The sequence below is a fragment of the Canis lupus genome, chromosome 3, assembly GCF_003254725.2.
Source record: "Canis lupus dingo isolate Sandy chromosome 3, ASM325472v2, whole genome shotgun sequence".
NCBI classification, from domain to species: domain Eukaryota; kingdom Metazoa; phylum Chordata; class Mammalia; order Carnivora; family Canidae; genus Canis; species Canis lupus.
Window position 1 is genome coordinate 57537676 of NC_064245.1, and position 26854 is coordinate 57564529.

A 26854-nucleotide genomic window follows, 5' to 3' on the forward strand; every position below is an offset into this window, starting at 1 on the left:
TTTGCCAGCCGGAGGGACACTGAATACAGTTTACGTATGGAGGTCACTCTCTGGTCCTCCTGTCCTTCCCTGTAGACTCTCACTTCTCTCTGGTGCTGTCCTTCTTCTTCAGCCATAGGGGTCAGCTGGACTACCATGTCTGGAGCCCAGAACACAGATGGGAATCACATAGGCCTGGGCCTGAGTTCTAATTTTGCTCCTTTCTACTGTATGGCTAGAAAGGTCACATGTAGCCTTGAAACCTCAGACGTCTTGAGACCCTGGGGATGGATGTCACGGCTACCTTGTAGTGCAATGGGGAAGCTGGCAGGGGACCATGGTGGTGGCCTGCTCCGTGTGGGCACCTGTCTGGCTACTTTGTATTGTGTACTGCTGTTGACCTGTCTCCCGAGAGTGTGCTGTGTGCCCCACGGTGACCCTGTGCCCGCTGTCTCTCCGGGCTGGGGTGTCTCATGGAAGTGTCTGTTAGTCCAGTGCTTGAGAGTGTTGCCTTTGACTCAGGCCGACCTGAGTTTGAATCTAGGCTTTACTGTTTGGACAAGTTACGTAACATCTTAAAGTACGAATTTCTTTCATGTGAAAATTGCAGATAATGGCAGTGCCTGTGTTGAGAGGATGGAGTGGAATGTGTGTGAAGTGCCTAGCATGCTCCTTTGTGTAGTTGGGGCTCAATGTGTGGCAGTTGGCCATTTGTGAGCTCAGCTGCCTTTTCTTTTTCTTTCTTTTTTTTTTTTCCAGCTGCCTTTTCTAAACCTTCCTTGGCTGCACCCAAAACCTCACTCCCCTCCTGCTCTAATGCCCACTCACCTGGCATCTAACATATACCTTGTATTATTTCTCCTTGGGGATACATTTCTTTTATTGCTGTTAGACTTTTTTGTAAAGATTTATTTATTTATTTGAGAGAGAGAGAGAGTGTGCGCATGCGTACGCATGCAAACAGGGGGAGGTGCAGAGGGAGAAGGAGAAGCAGACTTCCTGCTGAGCATGGAGCCCAACATGGGTCTCGATCCCACAACCTCAAGATCAAGACCTGAGCCAAAATCAAGAGTCAGATGCTTAAAGTGACCAAGCCACCTAGGTGCCTCTTATTGCTGATAGATCCTATGATATTGTGACTTACAATAAGAAATATACCTATTTGGTCTTTGGCTCTGGTTTCTGGCACGGAGGCTTCTAAAACCCCTGTAATTTCCTTAGTGATAAGAGTGATAAACATGTCTCGATTTTAATAAAAACATCTTTCAATGCCACCCGGGTTTGTGTCAATGAGATGACAGTTGGAAGGCACTGAAGGGTGGGGGCTGTTAGTGGGAGGAGCGAGTTGTGTCAGCAAGGTCTGGGATTCCCAGTTTAGGGATGCCAGTGATCAGTTATGTAATCCATTCTGTCTATGCAGCGAAGCCTCAGCATGACCTGACAAGGACCGGTTAGCTCCCTGCTTGGGGAACACCTGGCCCTGGTCACAGAAGCTCCGCCCCCTCCCCACACCTGCCCTCTGTGCCCCTTCCATCTGGATATTCCCGAGTGACCACTTTCATGATCATCCAGTACTCTAGTGAGGGAAATGTCTCTCTAAGGTCGGTGAGCAACTCACAGGCCCAGGGAGGGGCCATGGGTCAGAGGCACAGATGACCACTAGGACTTGTGATTGGTGTCTGAGAGGGGACAGTCTTGGGGGACCGAGTCCTCCCCCTGTGGATTCTGATGCTGTCTCCAGGTGGGCAGTGTCAGAATCGATTTAACTGTAGGACGTTGGCCGGTGTCAGTGAGTTGCTTGGTGGAAAGAACACACACCAGAGACTGGGATTCTGGAAGACCAGCCCTCCTGATTCCTCGTGCTCTGAAGGCATCATGTGGTGCTCATTGTAGACTTGAGTCGAAGTTTGTAGAGGTGGGGCCAGTACTGAGATTATCATGAATCTCGAGAACACTTATGTAAATTGACAGATGAGCAGTGTTTTATATCCCTTCAAGGAAAGTCAGGTTTTAAAAATAATTAGAAGACATACACAGGGGCACTTAGACAAGTTTGTCAGAAATAGCTGTTGTATAAGACACTAGGAGTTTTTATTTGGTGTTTGTGACTGAGGGGTTCACATCAGTCTTGGGCTGCAGGGACCTTGGAACTGGTCTTGTCCTGGTGCTGGTTTGGGGATGCTGCAGAGCTAAGGTCGACGTGGAGTGTGACAGCCACCTGTCTGCTCTTGGTGCTGCACCTGGTCGGGCGCTGAGTCTGCACGCCGACCTCGGGTCTGTGGGTCTCGGCTTATGTAAAAGATGGTGGTACCTGGCAGGTGTACCAGGGAGTCTGCACGTACCAGGCTCTCAGTGCTCTCTGTGTCAGGGAGGGGGAGAGAGGAGCCGTGGATGGACTGCTGCTGGGCCAGGTGAGTGGGGTGTGTGGCTTGTGCTCTGGAAACCCGTGTCCACGTCATAATTCAGAACTGGATTGTGTCTCTCAGATCACAGGGCCGAGTGAACCCTGGAAAGGCATCTGGGATTATCCAGCAGCACCGTGAGGACTCCCAACACGAGTCTCTGGAGGCAACTGGCACAATGTGAATTTTTTTGTGTGTTTAATTTTCCTAAGCCAAGAAATAAGTAGTTCTAACATCTTTCGTGGTTTGATGTTCTGGTGGGATGTATGGCAACAGCTTGTGCTCTTACTGGAAGTGGTGTTTCTAGACCTTTAATGTGTCTCTTCTTCTTCACAGAAATCCCCTTCACTCATTTTACATGGACTTTCACAATAAGTTGTCAGGACTAAACATCAAGTAGCTGTAGTTGGGAGGGCATCCCCTGTGGTGGTGTGGGGGTTTGGGGTGACCTGTGTGTGGGCTAACAGCTGCCCCCAGAGGTCGGCTCCGCAGGATGGGGAGGAAGCCCCACAGTCTTCATGCATCTTCATGGTGTTCACATAGGTGGCCGGGACTGCCTGAGGGCACATGGGCAGTTGATGAGGTTGGTCATCTGTTCTCCTGCTTCCCCTCCAGTTCCTATGGGAGGGCCAGTTCTCTTCCCAGTGCCTCACTCTTGAAGATGCTGGACCAACAGGCGGGCTTTCTCTGCTTCGGCTACATTCTGCATGAGCGACCTTCATGGAGTGGGCACCCTGGGGACTGGGTTCCTGGGCACACTGTCCTGCTTTCCCATGGAGGAACCTGTGCTCAGTCACTGTATCTGAAAGCACACTGGTCTTCAAGTTCAGATACCTTTTTTTTTTTCCTTAAAGATTTTGTTTACTCATGAGAGAGACAGGCAGAGGGAGAAGGAGGCTCCCTGTGGAGAGCCCAATGTGGGACTTGATCCCAGGACCCCAGGATCACACCCTGAGTCAAAGGCAGACACTCGGGATCCCTGGGTGGCTCAGCGGTTTAGCGCCTGCCTTTGGCCCAGGGCGCGATCCTGGAGACCCGGGTTCGAATCCCACGTCGGGCTCCTGGTGCATGGAGCCTGCTTCTCCCTCTGCCTGTGTCTCTGCCTCTCTCTCTCTCTCTCTCTCTCTCTCTCTCTGTGACTATCATAAATAAATAAAAATTAAAAAAAAAAAAAGGCAGACGCTCAACCACTGAGCCACCCAAGTGCCCCAGACACTTTTTTCCAGTCACTGTCAGGTAAACACACAGGAAGAACCTCCAAGGCATTTGTTTGAGTGACAGGTGTGTGCTCTGTAGGCTTCTGGGTTCTGTCCCAGGACTGTCTGCTTTATCTTTTGCAGGACAACTTCAGAGCATATTCTCGGTTCACAGCGTGGTGCTGTTCCCTTGTTAACTCCCAGCCCGTTCAGATTAAAAGATCATTTTATAGAGGTCATGGCCTGTTCTTGCCTTGACACATGATTGGGTTTAGCACTCTACGCTCTTGTGATGATGCATCTGGCATCCTGGCCCCCGCCTTGGCGTCACTTCCACGACTGGCCCAGGTCACTTGCAGCTCCTCATCCCATATCTTCAGGGGCTCAAACTCTTTCTCTTATTCAGTTTTTATTTTCTGGCCTTTAATAAAAACATTAGAGTGTTTATCAGGCTTATGGCTGTTTCTGTAGACGTTCAGCTCAGAGTAGATGCAGACTTTTTCATAGGGATTTGAATTAGGAAAAAGGAAATTGTTTTTAGTTTAGCCTTGCGATCCTTCAAGGGAAGCCTGCGTGCAAACAGGTGCCACTGTGGGTCCATGTGCCTGCAGACAGCGCCTTATCTTGCCGAGGTGCTTTCCTCGTCTGTCCGTCTGTCGCCCCCAGGGGTTAATGGACAGTCGCAGGCACACACCCAGGTACTCCGTCACCTCCCTCTGGGTCACCTGTCCTGCGGGCAGGAGCCAACACTGTCTGTTTCTGTGAGTGCCGTCAGCAGCGAATGCAGCCTGTCTATATTCTTCATGATAATGTCTCAGAAGGTAACAACATTGGATGTTCCTTTATGATACGTTATGATGTGTTCTTTCTTGAAAAAGGGCTTAGAGAATTTCTCCCTTGAGACACAAGGGTAAGAGGTACATGAAATGAAATCTCCCCTTTGCCTGTCATGACCATATGTGCCAGGCTGCCGTTCTGCAGACACAGGGACTCAAGCTCTCATCTCGACTGTATTCCTCTTGTGCCTGAAACAGAAGTCCACCTTCTGTAGTGGGATAGTAGAAAGAGGACAGAGGTGTGTCTGTCACTGTGCTTCCTCATTTTGAGGTCTCTTTGCTGTCATCCTGACGTGCCCCTGGTCTCTGTCAGCCCTTTGGGATCTTAATTGTCCATTTTTAAGGCTAAGCTGAAATGCTTCTCCTCCCAAATATAGTGACTTGGCTGCTGAATGGCTCCACATATGGTGCTGTCAATATCAGATAAATGGTACCTGTATGCACTTACTGTAAATACAACATAAGCGTGGCTTCAAAAACCATATGCTGTAAATCTGTCTGTCACCCCGAAAGTTTACTCCCACTCTCCTTATTATTAACTATTATCATTATGAGAATAATGCTGGCAACTGTCCCAGCTGACAGGCCATGCTGCTAGCTACAGGTGCACTGCCGTGTGGCCCGCCCCACCTCCAGAGTGTCGCCCACCTGGCTTTGCTGCATCTTTCCTCCTGCTCCCATTTAATTAACTTCTATTTTTTATCTTTTTTGATTATCACATCCCTACTCTCCTGTGGTTTCTTTTCTTTCTGACTCTTCTTCATTTATTTTCATTCTTTCCTGTTTGTTAGTAAAAAACATTTAAACCTTCTAATTCTTTCTTCTGAGCGTAGCTTTAATGACATTCCATGGATTTTGACATGTCATGTACTTGGCCCCATTATCTTCTGTTTTATAACAATAGTACTGGATGCTTCACTGGCTCAGGAGGCAGCTAACGTAATTTTAAAAATTTCTAAACTGTTTTGACCACTTTGGAATTTCATTGCTCTGTATTAAGGGAGTATTGACACATAGAATTTATCATTTTCAAGTTGATTAGTGCTTTTTTTCTGGGTTACACGTTTTGCTTACTGCACTTGAGTTGAGAACTGCATTTGGCTCTAAGAAACAAACCCTGTGGGATGGGCTTTACACAAGGAAAGGAGTTACTTTTATTTTCATGCCATGAGGACTTTAGCAGCAGTGGTGGTTGGTATCGGCCCCCTCAGGATAAGGATGCCAGTGTGCATTGGTCTTCCTGGCCTTCTTCCTGTGGTTACAGAACAGCTGCACAGATCCAGCCATCACGTCTGTATTGGGCTCGAAGATGGAGGAATGAAGCAAGGGGCATTGGTTGAGTCTGCTTTAAGGAGCTTCTCTGAAAACCCATACATCTCATGGACTTAAACTCTGATGACTCCTGTCCATAAAGGAGGAGTAGGAATATACTTAAAAAAAAAAAAAAAAAAAAGTCCTTTTTTAAGAAGTCATGGTTCTGGTAATAGGAAGTACAGGCAGGGTGGGTACCAGGTCGGTAGCACTTGCCTGCCCATGAGTGTTGCGTAGGCTTGGAAAGTCCTGTCTGGGTGTGGGGACGGGGCGGGGTCTGTAGCAATACGTGCACACACAGATTGCCACACTTGGTGAAGTGTGTTTCTGTGTGAAGGTAGGAGCCCAAGAGGGTTACCGTTCTGTCCTAGTGCAGTGAAGGTTTTGTTCATTTCTTTAATTGTTAACATGCTCTGTGTCTGTGTTTCTTAGCACTAGAGAGTTATCATCTGTTATGGTCAATTGTGCATTTTTTAAATGGAGGGAAACCAACCCTCTTTTTCCATGAAAAGGCTAATGTCCTGAATTTTTCCTTATTACCGATTTTGCTCCGTGCGTTTGAGTGTGCGTTTGGTTCCCCCTTACCGTGATCTTCAGCGCCCTGGTCTGTGGGCTGTGTCCCCTGTGAACAGCACGTGGCTGGGTTTCTGGATTGCTCTTGACTGGGAGTCGTTTCTTCCTTCCAGAGGGGAGTCGGCCTGCCCTCTGTTTCATGCTAACTGGTGCACTTGGCCTTCCTTCTGGTTACTTCTGCCATCTTGGATTCTATTTTGGGGGGAAAATGTGTTTTTCCACTTGCGTTCCTTTGTGTCCTTCCCCTCTAGAGCTTGGAGCTGCCCCCTTATGCCTGTTGGTTACTGTGAAACACCTCTCGAACCTTAGATTCTCATGAGCTTTATCCAGAGGACGTCTGTTAACTTTACTGCTTGTAAGAGATAAGAAAGTGAATGTGTTTATTCTTCCCAGCATTTATCAAAACAAACTGGGATTTTAAAATCATTAATAACTCGAAGATGTGTATCTATTCTTAAAGTGTAATGTTTTTGACGTTTGGTTATTTTCTTAGTACGTTAATAAAGGACAATCTTTTAAACTCAACTCTAAATTCTCCTGGGTCCATGGTTCGCTACTTCTGCTTTTAAAGCATCCCTTCCTCATTCTTGATTTCTATATTTTTATTGTTTTTCTGGTCAGATGGAGTATGCCTTTACATGAATTTTTCCAGTGTGGTATTTTCACAAGGCTTTTATTCTTGAAGCTGGCCCTCTGTGTACACTGGTGAATTCTTGCACCCAGATAGAATTCTTGGGTCGCCCTGGTTTTTCCACTCATCATTCTAGACCAGGGAGCTGCACACATTTTCTGTCCGGTGCCGTGTAGTAAATGTGAGAGGCTTGCAAAAGTCTTGCCATGGGGTTTGTGGACTCCTGAGTGAGGTTGTGGTTCCATGACTCAGGAGGAAGGGCAGAGTGGATGCAGGAGGGGAAGGGGTGTTTGGATGGACAGCCCCAGGCCGGCTGTGACCTGGCGGGTGGTTTCGGGCTGACTCCGTGTCGGGGACTCACAGGCCTGGTGAAGAATCATGCATGTGCTACATTTGGGGTTGAACCTCATTCCGGAAGTTTTGGGGAAATCCCGAAATACTTTAATTGGGGGAGTGATGTGGACAGTCTGTGTTTTACAAAGATCATTCTGCCAGCTGTAAGGGGGGTGGGCTGGGGAGACAAAGACCAAGGAGACTGGGAACCTGAGGGAGTAGGAGGGAAGAGAACTGACTGTCCCTGGAAGGATAGAGAGGACACACGAGTTCTGATGCACAGCGTAGTTGTAGGCCCTGGTGACTGAGCACTCCAGGCCGCGGGGGCACAGCCTGGCTCTGCCTTCAGGGTATGGTCCTATTAACTGAGCCAGGGGTCAGGAGGTCTGGGGGCAGGGGCTGAACCCTGTTGAAGTGGCTCTGGGGCCTCCAGGAGATGCTGTAGGTAGCTAGTGGGATGCATAGGTCAGGAGGTTAGGAAATAGTTACTGATGTAGGAGTCACTTCAGCATGTCTCCACTGCACCATGGTAAAACCCGAGGCTATAAACGGGAGCCAACGGTAGATGAGGCTGTGACAAACATGGGCCAGACGTAGTCGTTTCCCTCTCTAGATGAGGTTTTCTCAGATTGCGTGTTTTTGATGTTATTTCTTAGGTTACTATAGTTTGTGAAAGTGGAGAGAAAAACATAGATATACATTTGGAAAGGGTTAGCTGCAAGGAGAAGAGAGAACCCTGAAGTCCATGGAAATGGGCGTTAGCAATGTGCTAGGCGTCAGAGGCCACAGATAGAGTCTTTTTTCACATGCCTGCTTTTGCCACCGAAAAGGCAAGAGGGAAGGGTTCTGGAGTAAGGAGCCGTGTCTCTGGGCGAGACAATCTTTCGTTAGGACTGATGCGATGGATGGACGCAGCTAGTGAGATGCACAAGAACCGCCCTGCCACTTACCCGGATGCTTGCGGTTCCTCTGTCCCCGAGTCATCGTTAGCTGTGCGTTAGCTGCACATTCAGTTGGCAAAAAAGTACAAGGAAAAGCCACCCCTGGGCAAGACTGGCATCTCTTGTGTACCCTGTAGGCTTGACAAGTAAAATTAAAAAATGCTGAAGGCAAGGATGATTTTATATATGTTACTTGTTTGTTTTTTGCTGGTGGGAAGGTGGCTTATCTGCGTGCATGCCACCAATCCTGACGTAAGGATATGGTCTTGGAGTGAAAGAAGACCTGGAATGTATGGAGACTGATTCTCAGCAGGTGTCCTGGTCTATCCATGCTAACCATACCCTGTTTCCGTGTGGTTTGTTGTGTACGAGACAGATGAGAAAGGACAACCCCAAGTGGTAGAGCAACGGTTCCTTCATACCTTCGTGAGTAATTACACGCTCAGGGTAAATCATCCCAGTGGTTTTGTAAGGGAGATGCAGAGGAGTCAAAGTCTACCCTCCGTCAACGCCCCCCCCCCAGACCCGAGCACCAGGAACATATTTGGGTACCCTTCTCTCTCCGTACGTGTGCATTCTTTTTAAAAACTGTATGCACATCGGATGATGCTCTATATTCTGTTTTATGTTTTGGTTTTTCACTTGTTAGTAAACCTTAGAATTACTTGCATACCTACACATGGTGATCTGCCTTAGTGTTTTAAATGGTTGTGTAGCATTGAGGTACTCTAATTCTTTTAACCAATCCTCCATTAGTGGACATTTAGATTGCTTCCATTTTTAAAAATATTACCAACAACAGCAGAAAGAGCACCCTGATATATTTTAGCATACCTACACAAATAACTCCAGATGGTCAGCTCTCAGCAGTGCCATGGGGACAGAGTCTAAATTTTTTTTTTTAATTTTTATTTATTTATGATAGGCACACAGTGAGAGAGAGAGAGAGAGAGAGAGAGAGAGAGAGAGGCAGAGCACAGGCAGTGGGAGAAGCAGGCTCCATGCACCGGGAGCCCGACATGGGATTCGATCCCGGGTCTCCAGGATCGCGCCCTGGGCCAAAGGCAGGCGCTAAACTGCTGCGCCACCCAGGGATCCCCAGAGTCTAAATTTTTATAGATGTTTTGATATTGCTTTCAGAATAGGCTGTGCAACTTTGCACAGCCACCACCATCCTGGAAGAGGATTGTTTCCCTTCACTGGATGGATGGACAAGTGAAGGCAATAATGAATGTCCATGCACTCATGGTCAGTCCCCTGTGGTATGGCAGTCACAGGCGATGCCCTAAAAAGGCCGCACGGGAGGTGGGGACCTGTGGCCACTGGAGTTCAGTTTACTGAGGAAGAGAGGGTGAGCAGTGATTAAGTGGGGCGGGGCGGGGGGGTTGGCCTCCGAGGGAGCTGGGTTTAGTCTCTTGTTCTGTCGCAGACTGGTTGAGTGGACTTTGAGAGTCCTCTCATCCCTCTGAATCAAGGCTCCTCATTTGGAGATGCAGATAATGGTGCTTGCTCTACTGACATGATGTGAATAAGAAAATTTGGATAAGGTGTGTACAGTGCCCGTGATGTAGTAAGCACTTGGTGGCAGCAGTGATGCCCATCGCACGTGGGACGGTGGTTTCAGGCCTGGCGACAGTGACCTCCATGGGGAGCATTGTAGGGGCCCAGGGCGGAGGAGGGCACTCTTTGTCTGACATGTCTGGGGAGACGTAGCTGAGCCAGGTCTTCATGTGTGAGTCATGGCTCACCATGAGATGGTGTTGCAGGAAATACAGCAGTAAGATTCCCAGGACAGGTGCGTGACAGGTGCGTGACCAGCAGGAAATCCACTCTAGTAGAAATTGGTTAGCAGTCTCAGAAGAAACCCATTGGGGCATCTAATGACCCATGCTGCTTGAATTCTCAGCCTTCGAAAGGGACTTGGTGTTGTTGACTCATCATTGTTTCTGGTTTTGTGCTGAAGAATGAATGAAAAGAGGAATTCCCCAATCTTGTTTTATTTTATTTTTTTTAAGATTTCATTTATTCATAAGAGACACACACACACACAGAGGCAGAGGCACACAGGCAGAGGGAGCTCAACGTGGAACTTGATCCCAGGTCTCCAAGATCACGCTCTGGGCTGAAGGCAGATGCTTAACCGCTGAGCCACCCAGGCTGCCCCCAATCTTGTTTTAATCTCCTTCTTCCTTCTTTAAAGAATTGCAGTGATTAACATGCGTGCCTTATGGAAAATGTGAAAATACATAATGGCTATATGTTTTTTAATCTGCCTTTCATAAAGTACTGTTCGTTGCCCTATTTATTTTGGGGAATAAATATATATATATTTTTCATCATTTTCTTTCCAGTTGGTAACAGTTCTTTTTTTTTTTTTTTTTTTTTATTGGTGTTCAATTTACTAACATACAGAATAACACCCAGTGCCCGTCACCCATTCACTCCCACCCCCCGCCCTCCTCCCCTTCTACCACCCCTAGTTCGTTTCCCAGAGTTAGCAGTCTTTACGTTCTGTCTCCCTTTCTGATATTTCCCACACATTTCTTCTCCCTTCCCTTATTTTCCCTTTCACTATTATTTATATTCCCCAAATGAATGAGAACATATAATGTTTGTCCTTCTCCGACTGACTTACTTCACTCAGCATAATACCCTCCAGTTCCATCCACGTTGAAGCAAATGGTGGGTATTTGTCATTTCTAATAGCTGAGTAATATTCCATTGTATACATAAACCACATCTTCTTTATCCATTCATCTTTCGTTGGACACCGAGGCTCCTTCCACAGTTTGGCTATCGTGGCCATTGCTGCTAGAAACATCGGGGTGCAGGTGTCCCGGCGTTTCATTGCATTTGTATCTTTGGGGTAAATCCCCAACAGTGCAATTGCTGGGTCGTAGGGCAGGTATATTTTTAACTGTTTGAGGAACCTCCACACAGTTTTCCAGAGTGGCTGCACCAGTTCACATTCCCACCAACAGTGTAAGAGGGTTCCCTTTTCTCCGCATCCTCTCCAACATTTGTGGTTTCCTGCCTTGTTAATTTTCCCCATTCTCACTGGTGTGAGGTGGTATCTCATTGTAGTTTTGATTTGTATTTCCCTGATGGCAAGTGATGCAGAACATTTTCTCATGTGCATGTTGGCCATGTCTATGTCTTCCTCTGTGAGATTTCTGTTCATGTCTTTTGCCCATTTCATGATTGGATTGTTTGTTTCTTTGGTGTTGAGTTTGATAAGTTCTTTATAGATATTGGAAACTAGCCCTTTATCTGATATGTCATTTGCAAATATCTTCTCCCATTCTGTAGGTTGTCTTTGAGTTTGGTTGACTGTATCCTTTGCTGTGCAAAAGCTTCTTATCTTGATGAAGTCCCAATAGTTCATTTTTGCTTTTGTTTCTTTTGCCTTCGTGGATGTATCTTGCAAGAAGTTACTATGGCCGAGTTCAAAAAGGGTGTTGCCTGTGTTCTTCTCTAGGATTTTGATGGAATCTTGTCTCACATTTAGATCTTTCATCCATTTTGAGTTTATCTTTGTGTATGGTGAAAGAGAGTGGTCTAGTTTCATTCTTCTGCATGTGGATGTCCAATTTTCCCAGCACCATTTATTGAAGAGACTGTCTTTCTTCCAATGGATAGTCTTTCCTCCTTTATCGAATATTAGTTGCCCATAAAGTTCAGGGTCCACTTCTGGATTCTCTATTCTGTTCCACTGATCTATGTGTCTGTTTTTGTGCCAGTACCACACTGTCTTGATGACCACAGCTTTGTAGTACAACCTGAAATCTGGCATTGTGATGCCCCCAGATATGGTTTTCTTTTTTAAAATTCCCCTGGCTATTCGGGGTCTTTTCTGATTCCACACAAATCTTAAAATAATTTGTTCTAACTCTCTGAAGAAAGTCCATGGTATTTTGATAGGGATTGCATTAAACGTGTATATTGCCCTGGGTAACATTGACATTTTCACAATATTAATTCTGCCAATCCATGAGCATGGAATATTTTTCCATCTCTTTGTGTCTTCCTCAATTTCTTTCAGAAGTGTTCTATAGTTTTGAGGGTATAGATCCTTTACATCTTTGGTGAGGTTTATTCCTAGGTATCTTATGCTTTTGGGTGCAATTGTAAATGGGATTGACTCCTTAATTTCTCTTTCTTCAGTCTCATTGTTAGTGTATAGAAATGCCACTGACTTCTGGGCATTGATTTTGTATCCTGCCACGCTACCGAATTGCTGTATGAGTTCTAGCAATCTTGGGGTGGAGACTTTTGGGTTTTCTATGTAGAGTATCATGTCATCGGCGAAGAGGGAGAGTTTGACTTCTTCTTTGCCAATTTGAATGCCTTTAATGTCTTTTTGTTGTCTGATTGCTGAGGCTAGGACTTCCAGTACTATGTTGAATAGCAGTGGTGAGAGTGGACATCCCTGTCTTGTTCCTGATCTTAGGGGAAAGGCTCCCAGTGCTTCCCCATTGAGAATGATATTTGCTGTGGGCTTTTCATAGATGGCTTTTAAGATGTCGAGGAATGTTCCCTCTATCCCTACACTCTGAAGAGTTTTGATCAGGAATGGATGCTGTATTTTGTCAAAAATAATGGTTAATGAACCTCTAGTAACAGTTCTTTATTAAATTTAGCCATTAGTCTACCATACATACTGTAAATATTCTTTTCATTTTCTTTTTAATTTTGTGTATATATCTGTTTTGAGGAATATAAATGTATTAAAATCTTATTAGTGAAATCAGTCTTTTCCTTTATGATTTTCTGCCTTTGGCTTCATTTTTAGGGAAATTTTCTTCATTCTGGAGAATATATAAATTTATGTTTTATCCTAGTACTTTATTTTTTTCAATGTTAAAATATGAATTCCTTTTGAATATGTCATATGTTGAGGTATAGGAAAGGAACCTAAGTTCTTATTTAAAAAAATAGCCATGTGTCACAACAGCATTTAATAAATAATCTACTCTCTTTCCTCTACTTTGAAGTGCCACTGTTTTCATGGCCTGCATTCTTGCCTATTTTTGGGTCTGTTCCTGGGCATGTTGGTCTTCTCCACGGTTCTCTGCCTTCCTGGCGCTGGCTCATGATGTGTGCAGCCGTGTGTGCTCCCCCGGTGCACTGTGATGCCTCGGAGAGGGGGTCTGGGTCTCTGCAGTACCTAGTTTAAAAAACTTAGCCGACTGTTCTGAACCATTGATTTTTGAGATTCACTTTAAAATTATCTTGGCAGTAGTCCCTTTAAAATTATCTTCTGTTACACGTTATGAGAAATCCAAATCTTGTAGGATTTTGGTTGGAATTGTGTTAGATTTTTTTATTAGTTTGTGGGAAATAAACTTCTTTATGACATCGAGCTGTCTGTAGGAGCATGGCCTCTTCCGTTGTCCCAGGCTCCTTCTCTGATCCTCTGTTGATGTGTTTGCTCTGCATCATATTGTTTCTTCACATTGCCTGTTAAGTGCATTCCTAGGTGGTTAATAGTCATTGTTACCGTGAACAGAACATTTTTCCATTGTATCATCACGTTCTTTTGTAGGAAAACAGGAACATGGTTTCAGATTTCCAGATGGAAACAGAAGTCCTTTTTTCTTTTTTTTTTTTTAGATTTTATTTATTTATTCATGAGAGACACAGAAGGCAGAGAGACACAGGCAGAGGGAGAAGCTGGCTCCTCGCAGGGGGCCTGATGCAGGACTTGATCCCAAAACCTCGGGATCATGCCCCAAGCCAAAGGCAGATGCTCAACCACTGAGCCACCTAGGTGTCCTCAGAAGTCCTTGAAATCATGCTAAAGTTATTTTCTTCAACATTTTCTTAAGTCCTAGGAAATCAAGTCCTAGGAAATCAAGTCAATTTCATAAGAAGCCTGCATCGCTGATGACATGTTTTCAAAGTGAAGTGTGCAATGCTGGGTTTCTAAAGGCTGCTAGATTTCAGGGCGCTGAGCGGTTCCCCAGTTTATAGGAGATATCAGCGAGGGTCTGCGGTGGTGGCTTTATCTGCAGAATCCCGTGTTTCACCTCCTCATTTGGTGAACTGGCACAATGGGGGCACAACAGGGGACTTTGGAGACCCTCTGAGTCGGTGTGTCTGTCCTGCAGCCAACGGAGCAGAAACAGGCTGGAAATGACCAGTCCAAGGGCACACAGGCACGTTGGGGGGAGGCCAAAACCCAGATTCTTCTTGTCCCCAATTGACGGTAAAAATCAGCCACCAAAGTCACAGAGGAGAGGAGAGGTTCAGGCCCAACAGAGAAGTTATGCAACAGAGAAGCATGCAGTTCAATTTGGGGAGATATATATTTAGAGATTCTTAACAAATAGGATGTTAGGTTCTTGAGTTTTAATAGTTGGGTGAAACAAACTGAAACCAGCTAACTTTTGTTACCCTAATGTAGAATTACTGGATGTGATCTATTATCGTCCCATCCTTCCTCCTGACTGGGTAACACTTGTGTGTGGCCACTAGAATAACTCCGCACAGCCTCACTTGCCACGTCAGCAGGAGTGCCTGTGAACCATTCTGTTGCACCTGTGTCAGAACCTACCATCAAGGAGTCTGTGATCTTTTCCAGGAAAGACAATGAGCAATAGAAAAGTGTTTTGTGTTACACGTTATGAGAAATCAGGGCAAGGAAGCTAGATATACATTTACGGGCAGCATTAGACCACGTTAGGAAGTGGGCAAGATACGCGTTTCAGAGAAATCCCCTTCCTGTAGCCCGCCGCTCCACCTTCTCTAGGTCTGCTTGCAGAGAGTGTAGGGGGTGTTTAATCTGTAGGGCGGAGGCGGTACTGCTTCCTTGACACCAATGCCCCCTGGGCTTGGTGGGGTGTGGGCGAGAGCTCCTTGTGTTGGTCTGAAGGTGAAGGAGGTCAGAGAAGCTTGAGTCTTAGAGGAATGGTAGGAATCACCAGGGCGCAGACACTTGGCAGGCAGGACGTGTGGGGAAGTCTGGAAAGCATGTTTGTCAAGGCAGGCAGTGAATAGGTTATATAGATCCCCCTCTACTGAGGGAGTGTGTCCCACGTCCCTTGGGGACCTCTGCCTACACCCCCTCTCAGCACCCCAAATATATGATGTTCATTCATATACGTACATACATAGGATGAAGTCTAGTTAATACATCAGGCATAGAGATGAACAACAGGAACCCACAATGAAATACACAATTATAACAATATACTGTAATAAAAGTTACATGGATGTGTGGTGTCTCTCGCTCTCAGGATACCTGTGATTCTGTACTCAGCCCTCCGGCGACGGGAGAGTATGCAGAGCCTATGTGAGGAGCGGTGAGGGGAGGGCGCAGTTGCTGTGAGCGCTAGGCTGCTGCCACCATCTGGTACTGCATCTTGGGGGAAAATCACCTGCTCATGGCCTATGGTTGACCATGCAAGTGAAGGGGCAATCACTCTGTTATCTTTAGAACTTAAGGTCAATCAGAGGAAGGCAAGATTGAGAGTAGATTGGGGCTGATTTGGTTTTAGATTTTTTGAGTTGGAGGTCCCAGCAGGAGATAATTTTTTCTAAACATTTTTGAAACTTTTAATTTTGAAATAATTTATAAAAATAGTAGCGAGAGGTCCTGTGTTCTCTTCACCCAGCCTCCCTCCATGGTAACATCTCACAAAACTGCAGTAGAGTAGCAGCACCAGGGCATGGAGTCTTGCAGTAGCCTTCCAGCCTGACTCAGTGTCAGCCGTCTACATGTGTACTTCCCGATGTGCAGGATGCGTATGCGCATCTCAGTGCGCTTGTGCAATTGGACAGATTTATGTAACTACCACACAAATGCAGGACTTTCACTGCTATAAAGTCCTTTGTGCCACCCCTTCTAAAGATTTAAGAAGCTTTAGAGGAAATCCAGTTTTCTTGCTGGTTAAGTGGGGATATGTCGCTGATGTCCAGGGTCAGGGATAGATTTGTGGCCTAGAGACCTGGCTGCCCAGGGTGCTCCCAGAAGACCTTCTTAGGTGTTGTTGATAGCACATGGGAAAGGCTGGCTGGGTTTTTATTTTGTGTGTGTTTGTTTTTGTTTTTAATGAGAGAGAGAAAATGAGCAGGTGAAGCAGCAAAGGGAGAGGGAGAAGCAGGCTTCCACTGAACAGGGAGCCCGATGAGGGACTTGATCCCAGAACCCCAGGATCATGACCTGAGCCAAAGGCAGATGCTCAGCTACTGAGCCACCCAGGTGCCCTAAATAAAGCCCTATTAAAAAAAGAGAGACTTGGTGCAAAAGCAGGTGACAGGCCAGATTTGACCCTAGGCCAACCCCTGTACTTGGGTGGGGGGAACCCCCGCTTCTTCCTCTTTGGTCCTTAGCACCTTGCTTGCTGTCCTTCACACAGGAGGCAGTTTTGTTGTTGTTTAGGGTGATGGTAATGATGATTTAAAAAATGCAAATCCAATTATCACTTCCTCCCGACTTTTAATAATTTAGTAAGACTTGGGCTTATTTTCTATATACCATGCTAACTAGCTTTGTGATATAATAAAAGATAGATCTAAGAAAAGAGCTAACATGTTGGCAGTACATCTTTGAACGGAGACTCAACATTTTTCTGAGTGTTCATAAAAATATTTTTCTAAAGGAAAATAGCTTTGCTCTGATTATAAGGATAGGATATACTTGAGCAGAGCAGAGAAATATAAAGAAATAACAAGCAAGCTGAATTCCCCAAACCTGGAGGTAAGCACAATTGCAGGCATGTGTAAAGCTTTGCTGAACCGTCAGCGTGGCCCCTTCCCGACCCCTCCAGTGTCCGTCACCTGCATGGTGCTGGGGAGGGTCCCCCTGCATGCACCCCATAACAGGTGCCCTGGCTCCTGGCTCTTCAGCCAGCAGGAGGCACCCATGGAGACCAAAGGGTGCGGGAGGGTGAGGTGGATGTTTGCTCCCTCCTGCTCCCCTCTAACCCCAGTGCATCTTCTACTAAGAGCCTCTGCCCTGACAGCAGCCCCTCCCCCTGCAGCTCCCAGGGCCCAGGCTCCTGTACTCTTGCTCCCACCCCTCAGCCTTCAGGCCTGGAGCTGCCCTAGCTTCCCTTGCAGCACTGCCTGTGTGTTTGAGGGCACAGGGGGTATACGCTGCCTACCCCCCTCTCAGCCCTCTCTGCCCCCTGCCCTCTCCCTTACTCTGCTCTCACTTTCCTAGTTGGACTGTGCTGTGTGTCCCTCCCTGTGGCCCTAACCTGATGATACAGGGTGGTGTCCATGGACCCCCCCTACCCCCACCCCCCGACACCCAGCTGAGGCCACTAAGGAGCACGTTCCTTGTCTGTTTTACCTCCCCAGGTGAGGAACAAAGGGCTTCCACCCACTGCAGGTGCTGGGAAATCAGAGATCACATGCCAGCCCTGGCATCTACTGGCTGTGTGGCTTTGGGCAGGTCACATGCTCTCTTGAGCCTTGGTTTTCCCATCCGAGAAACAGGGAGAGTAACACCCCCCTCTTTGGGGCTGTTGGGGAGACTCCATGAGATTCTGCCCATTGAGGGCGCAGCACAGCGTCTGGCACATGGGAGATTTTTAAATGATGAAAGGGGTGCTTACAGAGTGACCCCACCTTCCCTGGTGTGCAGCAGATTCCCCTCCAGGTGGCTTTGGTGACAGGAAAGGCCCTGTGGAACAGGGAAAATGTCCCCGCAAAGCCGGGTTCAGGGACAGCGTGTGTCACAGTCCCCCTGGCTTCCTGCTTGGCACCGCCAGTACATTTCTAGCTGTGACAGCAGGTGGCTGTAGAGAGTCATAGCTGTCCTTGCAGGGGCCTTGTGCCACTAGGAGATCTGTGCAATCACCCCATCGTAGTCTTACTGTACAAGTTTTTGCATTAACTTGAGAAGAAATGACTTTCAGAGTCATTGTAAAGAGAACAGGTGTTATTTGTACCCAGAGTTTAGGAATGGCAGTGCTTACTGAGCACATGCTAGAGTCTTCACATGCTGTTTGTAGGTGGTAGTATTGTTTCCATCTCACAGAGAAGACACTGAGTTTTAGGAGGAGGTAAGTAATTTGATGAACATTTTTCTTCACCAGTAAGTGATAGTTAAGGGGCTCATGCACTGGCATCCTCTCTAGAAGTACGCTCACCTGCAGCATCATACCACTGCCAAGGCCCTTGTCCTACAAATGCTAGAAGGTCGATACTTCAAAAGGCTTTTAAAGAAATTTAGGGAGGCGCCTGGGTGATTCAGTTGGTTAAGTGTCTGACTTTTGATTTTGGCCCAGGTTGTGATCTCAGGATTGTGAGCTCAAGCCCCATGTGTTGGGCTCCATGGTCAGCTGAGAGTCTGCTCGAGATTCTCTCTTCCTCTCCCTCTCTCTCTGCTCTTCCTTCTGCTCACAAGCTCTCTATAAGTAAATAAATACCTTAAAATAAAAAGATGATTATTACTACAGTGTATTTGATTGTACATGGAGATCCCCAAATGGCCCAGCTGCATTGTGACCAAACACAGCAGAATGAATGAAGGTACATTTACAATGTAATAAAAAACCCAAACAGCTCTCTGCCTTAGGTGGTTTAGTTGCTTACTCCTTAAGAGCGGTATGCAACTGCAGGGAAATAAATGTTTGAAAATCCCGGTGGTTATATACAATGAGAAGCAGAGAATATTTGATGCTGTGAGCGCATAAACACTTTATCCCCTTGCATGCTCTGTACAGTGAAACCATGAAGAGGGAGTCAGGTGGGGGGGGGGTGGTTCCTGCTTCCATCTGTCCTTTCAGAGGCAACTATGGTGAGCTTCAAGCATCAGGTATTGATCTCTGGGAGTTCTGCTGCAAGAGCTGTCATGGATTATTGGTTTTGTATTTTATTTTAGGATTTCAGCTCATTTGTGTTCCGGAGGCATGTTTCTAATCAGCTGTGGGGCCTGAGGAGTATCATGCAGCAGTTGGTTGACACTTGGTATTCAAGAGTGTAGGGACTCTCCACTTCCTAATACGCTTGTCCATCATAGGTTTCAGGTCAAGGCAATTTTGACTGATGTCTCCTAGCTACTAAGTGCCGGCACTGAGGTGCAGGCCCCACAGTGTGTTGAGAATCCTGTACACTCGGCCTCTCCGCTCTGCTACCTGTAAGGTACAGGTGCTTCTGGTGCTTTCTCCGTCCCTTTGCCTGGTTCCATGTGCATCTCTTAGCATCAGGAGCCGTGTGTGTTGAATCTTCATCAGCCCGGGCGGCAAGGCCTCAGCTTTCTCTCCGAGAAGCTGATTGCCCTTCTGGAGGGATTTGACATGCTGCTCTCTTCTTCCTGAAACTCTTTCCTTATCTTCCAGGACAGGGTCAGTGCCCTGCAGCCCGCGGACCACACCTGGCCTGCCACCTGTGTCTGTGATAAAACTTCCTCAGAGCACAGCCATGCCTGTTTGTTGGCAGAGTACATGGTTGTGACACAGACCCCGTGGCCTGCAAAGCCTGAATTCCGTGTTCTCTGGCCCGTTACAGGAAGTTTCCTCGCCCTGTTCTACCACCTTGTCTTCCCCTGCCCTCCTTCCACACCCAGAGCTGAGAGGACGAGTGATAGCCTGTTCTAAGGGGAGGCTGGAAAAGCTCTGGCTGAAAAATCACTGAGTACTGAGGCATCTCCAGCCCTTTCCCTGCTGCCTGACTCAAGAAAGAGTGTGACATTTCTTAGTTAAAAGAGGGAAGCTCTTAGAGGGAAGCTCTTATCCTCAGCATAGCCTGGGTCTGGGCTGAGGCAGTCACAGGCACAACCTCGTCTAATTGTTGTGCCCAGCCTGCAGCGGTGGACACAGGTTCCAGCTGCATCGCCAGCTCAGGAGACGGAAGCCTGAAGCGTAGGAGCACAACCAGCCAAGAGCTGTGGGACCAGGGCCCAGGCCTCCACGGTGGGCTGCCTCCAGAGGGCACTGGTGCTTCAGAGCCAGCACGAACCCTAAGGCAGCCCATGTCTGAGCAGATGTACCATGGAGCTGGGCGACCGTCCTGAATCTTGGCCTGTAGTTCTGGAGTGCAGAATCACATTTGAAATCTAGCAAAACCGGGAGAGAGACACCCTCCAAGCCGTGACCCTGCAGAGGAGTCCTGTGACTCCCAGAGAGTACTTACTGAGCAGTGGGGTGCAGTCCAGGGGCCATGGGGGTGCTCTGAGGACTGCACAGGAGTGAACACATCAGGTGGGGTCTCCCTGTGTGTTGTACTGTGTCCCTGTCCTTTCTCACCGAGCATCTGGTGAAAGTAGAGCCATGCCAGCGGCTCATAGAGAATCTGGGCACAGACTGAGCGTTTTTACCTGTTCTCCTTGGTGAGTTTTGACTTTGAAGTGCGTGAGGGTAGGTCTGGGGTCCACCCTGTTAGCAGGTCGGCCCAGGGTAGGAGCAGCGCATGCCAGGGGCACTTGTAAGCCTGTGTGTGACCATCAAGCCCAATCAGTGCCGTGCCTCTGGGGGACGGAAAGCCTCCAGTACTGTGTTGTGAAAGTGTGAGGAGACCGGGGAGTGTGTGGGGGAGGGGGAGGCATGCGTGTGACTGGTGGGGAGGACACAGCAGGACCTTCTAGTGACAGCAAGTAGATTTCCTTCCATAGCAAGGAAACTGTGTTTCAGGAAAACACTTGGATTCATCAGGTGGATACAGGCCAGATGGGGATTCCAAGGACCTGAGCTGGGACTGCAGGTGACCCTGTGGTTGAAGGGTGTGGCGATGCCCATCCTGTGGGCTGGGGGGTCCAGCAGCAACACCCCACACAGGATGTCTGGACCTGCTCTTACCACATCCTGTCACCCGAGAACACCAGAGCTATTGTCCTTGCTCACTCATAGAGCTCATGTTGAACAACCGGGCGAGGTAACACTTACACCATCTCATCCCATGATGTTGCCTCCTTGATCCAAACCCAGACTTTGGAGTTGCTACATCAGGGGTTGCCATGCTCAGGTTGGCCCGTTCTGTAGAGGATAGACGTGTCTCTCAGGCCTCCTTTGGCCTAGAAGTCTTATTCAGACTTCATGCATGAAGGGTACCTTGGACAGCGTTGTGGCGGTCTCGGAGATTCTGGGGCGGGGTGGGGTCGGGGTGGGCGGGCAGAGACATGTCCTGTGAGGGACTAGAAATGGATATTTTCTTGTCTGTCTCCTTCCTTCCTTCTCTTCCTCTGGCAGCCTGGAGGTGTGTCCTCTGAAATTCTACCATCTATTTTTTGTGTATTGACTGGTAGAAATCCCAGTTTCCTCCTGGCTTTCCTTTAGTATCTTTGCCTTTTTTTATGGAAAAAAATGTGGTAGATATAACATGAGATCCACCCTGTTAACAAAATGTAGGTGTGCGGTGCATGCTGCCCGTGGGTGTGGTGTTGGACAGCAGACCTTTGCTGTATCTCCTCATCCTGCCCTGCTGACGCTGGTGCCCACAGCAGCCCCCATCTCTCCTCCCAGCCTCCCGCAGCCACTGCAGTACGTTCTGCTCCTGGGGGTTTGGCTGCTTCAGGTGCCTCCTGTGAGTGACTCATGCAGCATTTGTTCTCCTGCACCTGATTTTATTTCCCTTCACCTGATGTACTCAGAGCTCCTCTAGGCTGTTGCAGGTGACTGACCGGAGTCCCTTCTTTCTCATGGCCGAGTCGTATTCCAGTGGATGTGCCACATTGTGTTTATCCATTCATCCATCAGTGGACATCGAGGTGTTTCTTCCTCTGAACTACTGTGAGTAGGGCTGCTCTGAACATGGGTGTACAAATACCTCTTCAAGATGGCAGATTTCAGGGGTGTTTTGGCTAAATACCCCGGAAATGGGACTACTAGTTGTTCTACTTTTAATTTTTTTAAGGAACTTTATACTGTCTTTCATAGTGGCTGTACCTTTTTATATTCCCAGCATCAACATACAAGGGTTCCAGTCTCTCCGTAGGCCTCACCAACATTTATTACTTATTTATTACTTACTTATTTATTACTTACGTATTTATTGTTTTTTTAATGGACATCCTAACAGGTGTGAGGTGGTATCTCATTGAGGTGTTGATTTGCATTTCCTGGATGATGAGTGATGCTGAACATCCTTTTATGTGCCTCTTGGCTCCTACACTGAATCGGGGAGACAGGAAATCTGAACAGGCCAATTACTAGTAACAAAGTTGGATTGGTAATCAGGAAACTCCCAACAGGGGGGCCTGGTGGCTTAATCAGTTGAGCGTCTGACTCATGATCTCAGCTCAGGTCTTGAGCTCAAGGTTGGGCTCCACTCTAGGCATGGAACCTACTTCAAAAACAAAACAACAACAACAAAAAACAACCAAAAACCAAAGCCAAAAAACTCCCAAAGCAGTCCAGGGCCAGATGGCTTACAAGGGAACACTACCAAACATTTAAAGAAGAGTTAATCCTTAGTCTCCTCAAACTATTCCAAAAAAAAAGGTTTCCAAATTCATTCCATGAGGGCAACATTTACCCTCACAACAAAACCAGATAAGGACACTACAAGCAGAAAATTACAGGCCAGTGCCCCTGATGAACACAGAGCAAAAATCCTCAGCAAAGTGCTAGCAAACCACATTTAACAACATGTTTAAAGGGTCACTCACCACAGTCAAGTGGGATATATCCCAGGGAGGCAAGGATGGCTCAATATTCACACATCTGTCACCACGGCACACACGTTCACAAAATGCAGAATAAAAGTCATGATCATTATAATAGTTGCAGAAAAAGCATTTGACAAAATTCAACATCTGTTTATGATGAAAGCTCTCAATGAAGTGGGTCCAGAGGGAACATAAGTCTGCATAGTAAAGGCATATAGGAGAGACCCACAGCCAACATCACAGTCGAAGGGGAAGACCAGAGCTTGCCCCAAAGTCAGGAACAAGACAGGATGTCCATGTTCACCACTTTTATTCAGCATAGTCCTGAGTTTTTTAGCCACTACAGTTAGAGAAGAAAAAGAAAAAGCATCCAGATTGGTATGGAAGAAGTAAAACTTCCTCTATTTGCAGACGACCTGATACTGTATATAGATAGTCCTACAGACTCCCACCAGAAAGCTGCTAGAATCGATAATGGATTTCAGTAAGGTCACAGGATACAAAATTCATCCGCAGGAATCCTATGCCTGTTGGCCGTTGCTGGTCTTCTCTGGAGAACTGTCAGTTCAGGTTGTTGAATCTGGTGTTGTCATTTTGCTATTGAGCAGTGGGGATCACTTGGCCTGTACCTTCCATATCTTCATGCCCTGCCTGACCTGGCTGCCTTGCATGTTCTCTGATCCTCAGCGGGGTCCTTCCACCCTGACTGTTCCCTCCTTGTCACTCTGCTCCTGCCACCTTTTCCTTACTCTCTGAAACGTACTCAAACCCAGTTTTGGCACCTCCATGCAAGCCTTGGTCCCACCAGGTTCCAACAAGCCCTTCCCTGACCAGCCAGCCAGGCGGGCTCTCCCTCTGTTGAAGCCTTCTAGAGCTTTCTGTCCTGTTGCTTTGGGGGCAGTTGGCAGAGCATGCCGTGCATTGGAATAGGTGTTACACACGTGCTTGCTTTATTTTAGCTGAGCCCCATTCCCTAGAGGGGGAGGAAGCATGCCCCCGGAGGACTTTACAGAAAGTGCCCTGATGGACTCTAAAGAGGCAGGAGCCTCAGAAAAAAACATGTGTGTGCGTATGCTGTACAGATGACAGAGCTGAGCTTCCAGCCCACGTCTGCTCGGCAACAAAAAGGACCCGGAGCCAGCAAAGTCTCTATGCACAAGCCGCTGTTAATCCCATGAGAGAAAAAGGAGCAGGACAGGGTCAGGGAGGGGAAAGGTCAGTGACCAGGGTTTGGGTTGGAAGAGACCAGCAGGTTTCACAGAAGGTCAGGACTGTGGTCTGAGGCGGGCTCTGCTGGGTTCTGGCAGGCACGGGTCAGCAGGTGTGTCCCGGGTTCAGCTTGCACTTCTGCAGGGACTCAGAGCAGCTATTGATGGCGGGGGGCCGGCCTAGCTGGCAGTATGAACACCGCTACCCTGAACACCCCGTTCCCAGCCCTGGTATGTCCTTGGCAGCAGTGCTGTGTGAGAGCTTCATCCATGCTAAGCTTCGGGTCCCCCAGAAGCCCCCAGGTGGCTTTCCAGAGGCCAAGGACCGGCAGAAGAAGGCTGCTGGGCACAGCCCTGAGTTGGACATGTGGTGTGGCTCATGATTAGTGCTGGTTTGTCATGCTCCCTGCTAGAGCCTAGAAGGGCTGTTCTGTGGGCCTCACAAAATCCATGCAGGTTCTCCACCTTGTGATCTTTGCCGCCTTCTTCATGAGGCTCCCCACACCTTCCACTGCCGTCAGATCTCTGCAGCCTCCAAGACCCTGCCTCATGCCCTGAGCCTTAGCAACCTGCTCTGTCTTGATGATGCCACAGAGCATCATCTGATGGTCCCTGTGTCCCTGGGAGGGTTCCAGCCAGAGGACAGCTAGGGGGCCCCGTGTGTACCTCTGGAATATCCCTGGCTGGCTCAGCCTGCTCTCATGTGAATCCAGGGAAGCTGGCAACCTGGCAGGCCTTGGCTCTCCAGTGAGAGGGGAAATGAAGTGGGTACCTTGGTGCTGGTAGCAGCTAACCTGCTTTGCTCACTGCCTCTCAGAACAGCTCTGTCCTTCCTGGCTTCTTTCTGACCCTTTCTCCCTCCTCCGTTTGTCATTATGCTGGGACATTGGCTCTCTAACCCGGCAGATAGGTAGGATCTCCTGGATTCTTTTTTTTTTTTTAAGATTTTATTTATTTATTTATTTATTTATTTATTTATTTATTCATTCATTCATTCATTCATTCATTCATTCATTCATTCATGAGAGACACACATACGGAGAGAGAGAGAGAGAGAGGCAGAGACAGAAGCAGAGGGAGAAGCAGGCTCCCTGCAGGGAGCCCGATGTAGGACTCGATCCCGGATCGCGGGATCACGCCCTGAGCCAAAGGCAGACGCGCAACCACTGAGCCACCTGGGTGCCCCGGATCACCTGGATTCTTGAAAGAAAGATTAAAAGTTCCTAGTCTCTGTCCTTGGAGATTCTGTTTAGGTGTGGACGGGCTCTGGGAACCTGATGATTTTATACATATAGATGACCCTTGAACTACCTGGGGGATAGAGGTGCCAACCCTATATGCAGTCGAAAATCCACGTGCAACCTTTGATTCCTGCAGACCTAACCTGCTGATGGGCTCCTGGTGACCAGAAGCCTTGCCAATGATGTGAACAGTTGATGCTCACGTATTCTGTATGCTATTTGTGTCACGTACTGTGTTCTTAGAATAAAATAAGCTGTAGGAAGAGAAACATTAGGAAAGTCTCAGGAAGAGGGGGGTACATGTATGGCACTGTTCTGTAGTGAAAACATTTCTGTATAATGACTTCCACAGGACAGACCCATGTTGTTCAAGGTACACACAGAACATCGGGAGGGATGGATGATGGGCATGCGGGGTGCTGGGTGTTACGTCCTTCTCTGTTTGGCTCTGTACGTGTTGGATTTTCTAGAGTGCTCACACATTTCTTTAGCAATCAGAGAGGGGATCAATGTCATTCCAGAGTGGAACCCAGACTCCCGAGGGGTCGTCTCTTTCAGGGACCATTCACCCTCTTCACTGTGTCCTTGTCTCCCACAGGCGGATTGGATCTCATCTTCATGCCGGGTCTCGGCTTTGACAAGCACGGCAACCGCTTGGGCCGGGGCAGAGGCTACTACGATGCATACCTGAGGCGCTGTTTGCAGCAGCAGGACGTGCCGCCCTATACCATGGCCTTGGCCTTCCGAGAGCAGATCTGCCCCCAGGTCCCTGTGGACGAGAATGACATGAAGGTTGATGAAGTCCTATACGAAGAGTCCTCGACATAAAGCCTGATGCCTGCAGCTGACATCAGGGTTTTGCCCCAGAGAAAAGCTAGTCTGTCCCTTCTCCCTGGTCGGGACATCAGCGTGAATATGGACTGCTGGCTGCTTGCGTACCTGCAAAACACCTGATGTTAAATCACCCTCCAAAATCAGCGGTAGATTGTGAATGAACATGGGGGTGGGGACCACATGACCTGCAGCCATCTCTCTGGTCAACGTGACAGGCGTGTTCCTCCAGCACATGCCCCTTGTTTGTGAGGGGCTGTGGTCTGCCCTGAGTGTGAGAGCAAGGTGAACCCAGCTGCTTGGACATGGTCTCGGCAAGTCCCGTCGTGGGCCTGGTCAGCTTTTGGCAGACGGCTGAGGATCTGTCCATGTGTTTGTGTACAGGCTTCCCCCAGAATATTCTAGGGCTTCATCATGACTTTATCTGCTCACCCTGAGATTCTGTGTCCGATGCTTTGTAGGTTTGGATGGTTAGTGGACTGGACCCTCAGATGATTTAAATGCTCTGCTTCTGTCTCTGCTGTGCCGTGTGTCAGTCAATTATGAGTTGACGATCTGATATTCTGTCTGTTAGCGATTCTTTGTTTGCTTGTGGTGTCTGCTTTGGAAATGAAATGTGCCGTGGGCTGCACGCTGGCAGATGGCATCACAGCGAGGGAGTGGTGATTTTGTGCGGCAGGTTTGCTCGTGACCAGAAGCCCATGAGATTTCCTGAACACTGTGCTCCCCCCCACCTCCCGCCCCGCACTGCCTGCACCCGGTCCTGTGGCATTTGCCATCCGAGTGCTGCTGACATCCATCCCTTACCAGGTCCCATT

General features: G+C 47.8%; 1 protein-coding gene across 3 annotated transcripts in view; it reads left to right on the forward strand.

Annotated features, from left to right (window-relative positions):
• The window catches only part of MTHFS (methenyltetrahydrofolate synthetase), a 34261-nt gene extending 7666 nt beyond the window's left edge, over nucleotides 1-26595 (forward strand). For 2 of the 3 annotated variants that reach the window (XM_025437482.3, XM_025437483.3), the window contains exon 3: nucleotides 25804-26595. In XM_025437482.3, coding sequence (XP_025293267.1) covers nucleotides 25804-26033 — 230 coding nt within the window. In that variant the 3' untranslated portion in view covers nucleotides 26034-26595. The remainder of the gene's footprint in view (nucleotides 1-25803) is intronic. The other variant, XR_003132117.3, reaches the window with a different exon arrangement.
• The last annotated feature ends 259 nt before the right edge of the window (nucleotides 26596-26854 follow it).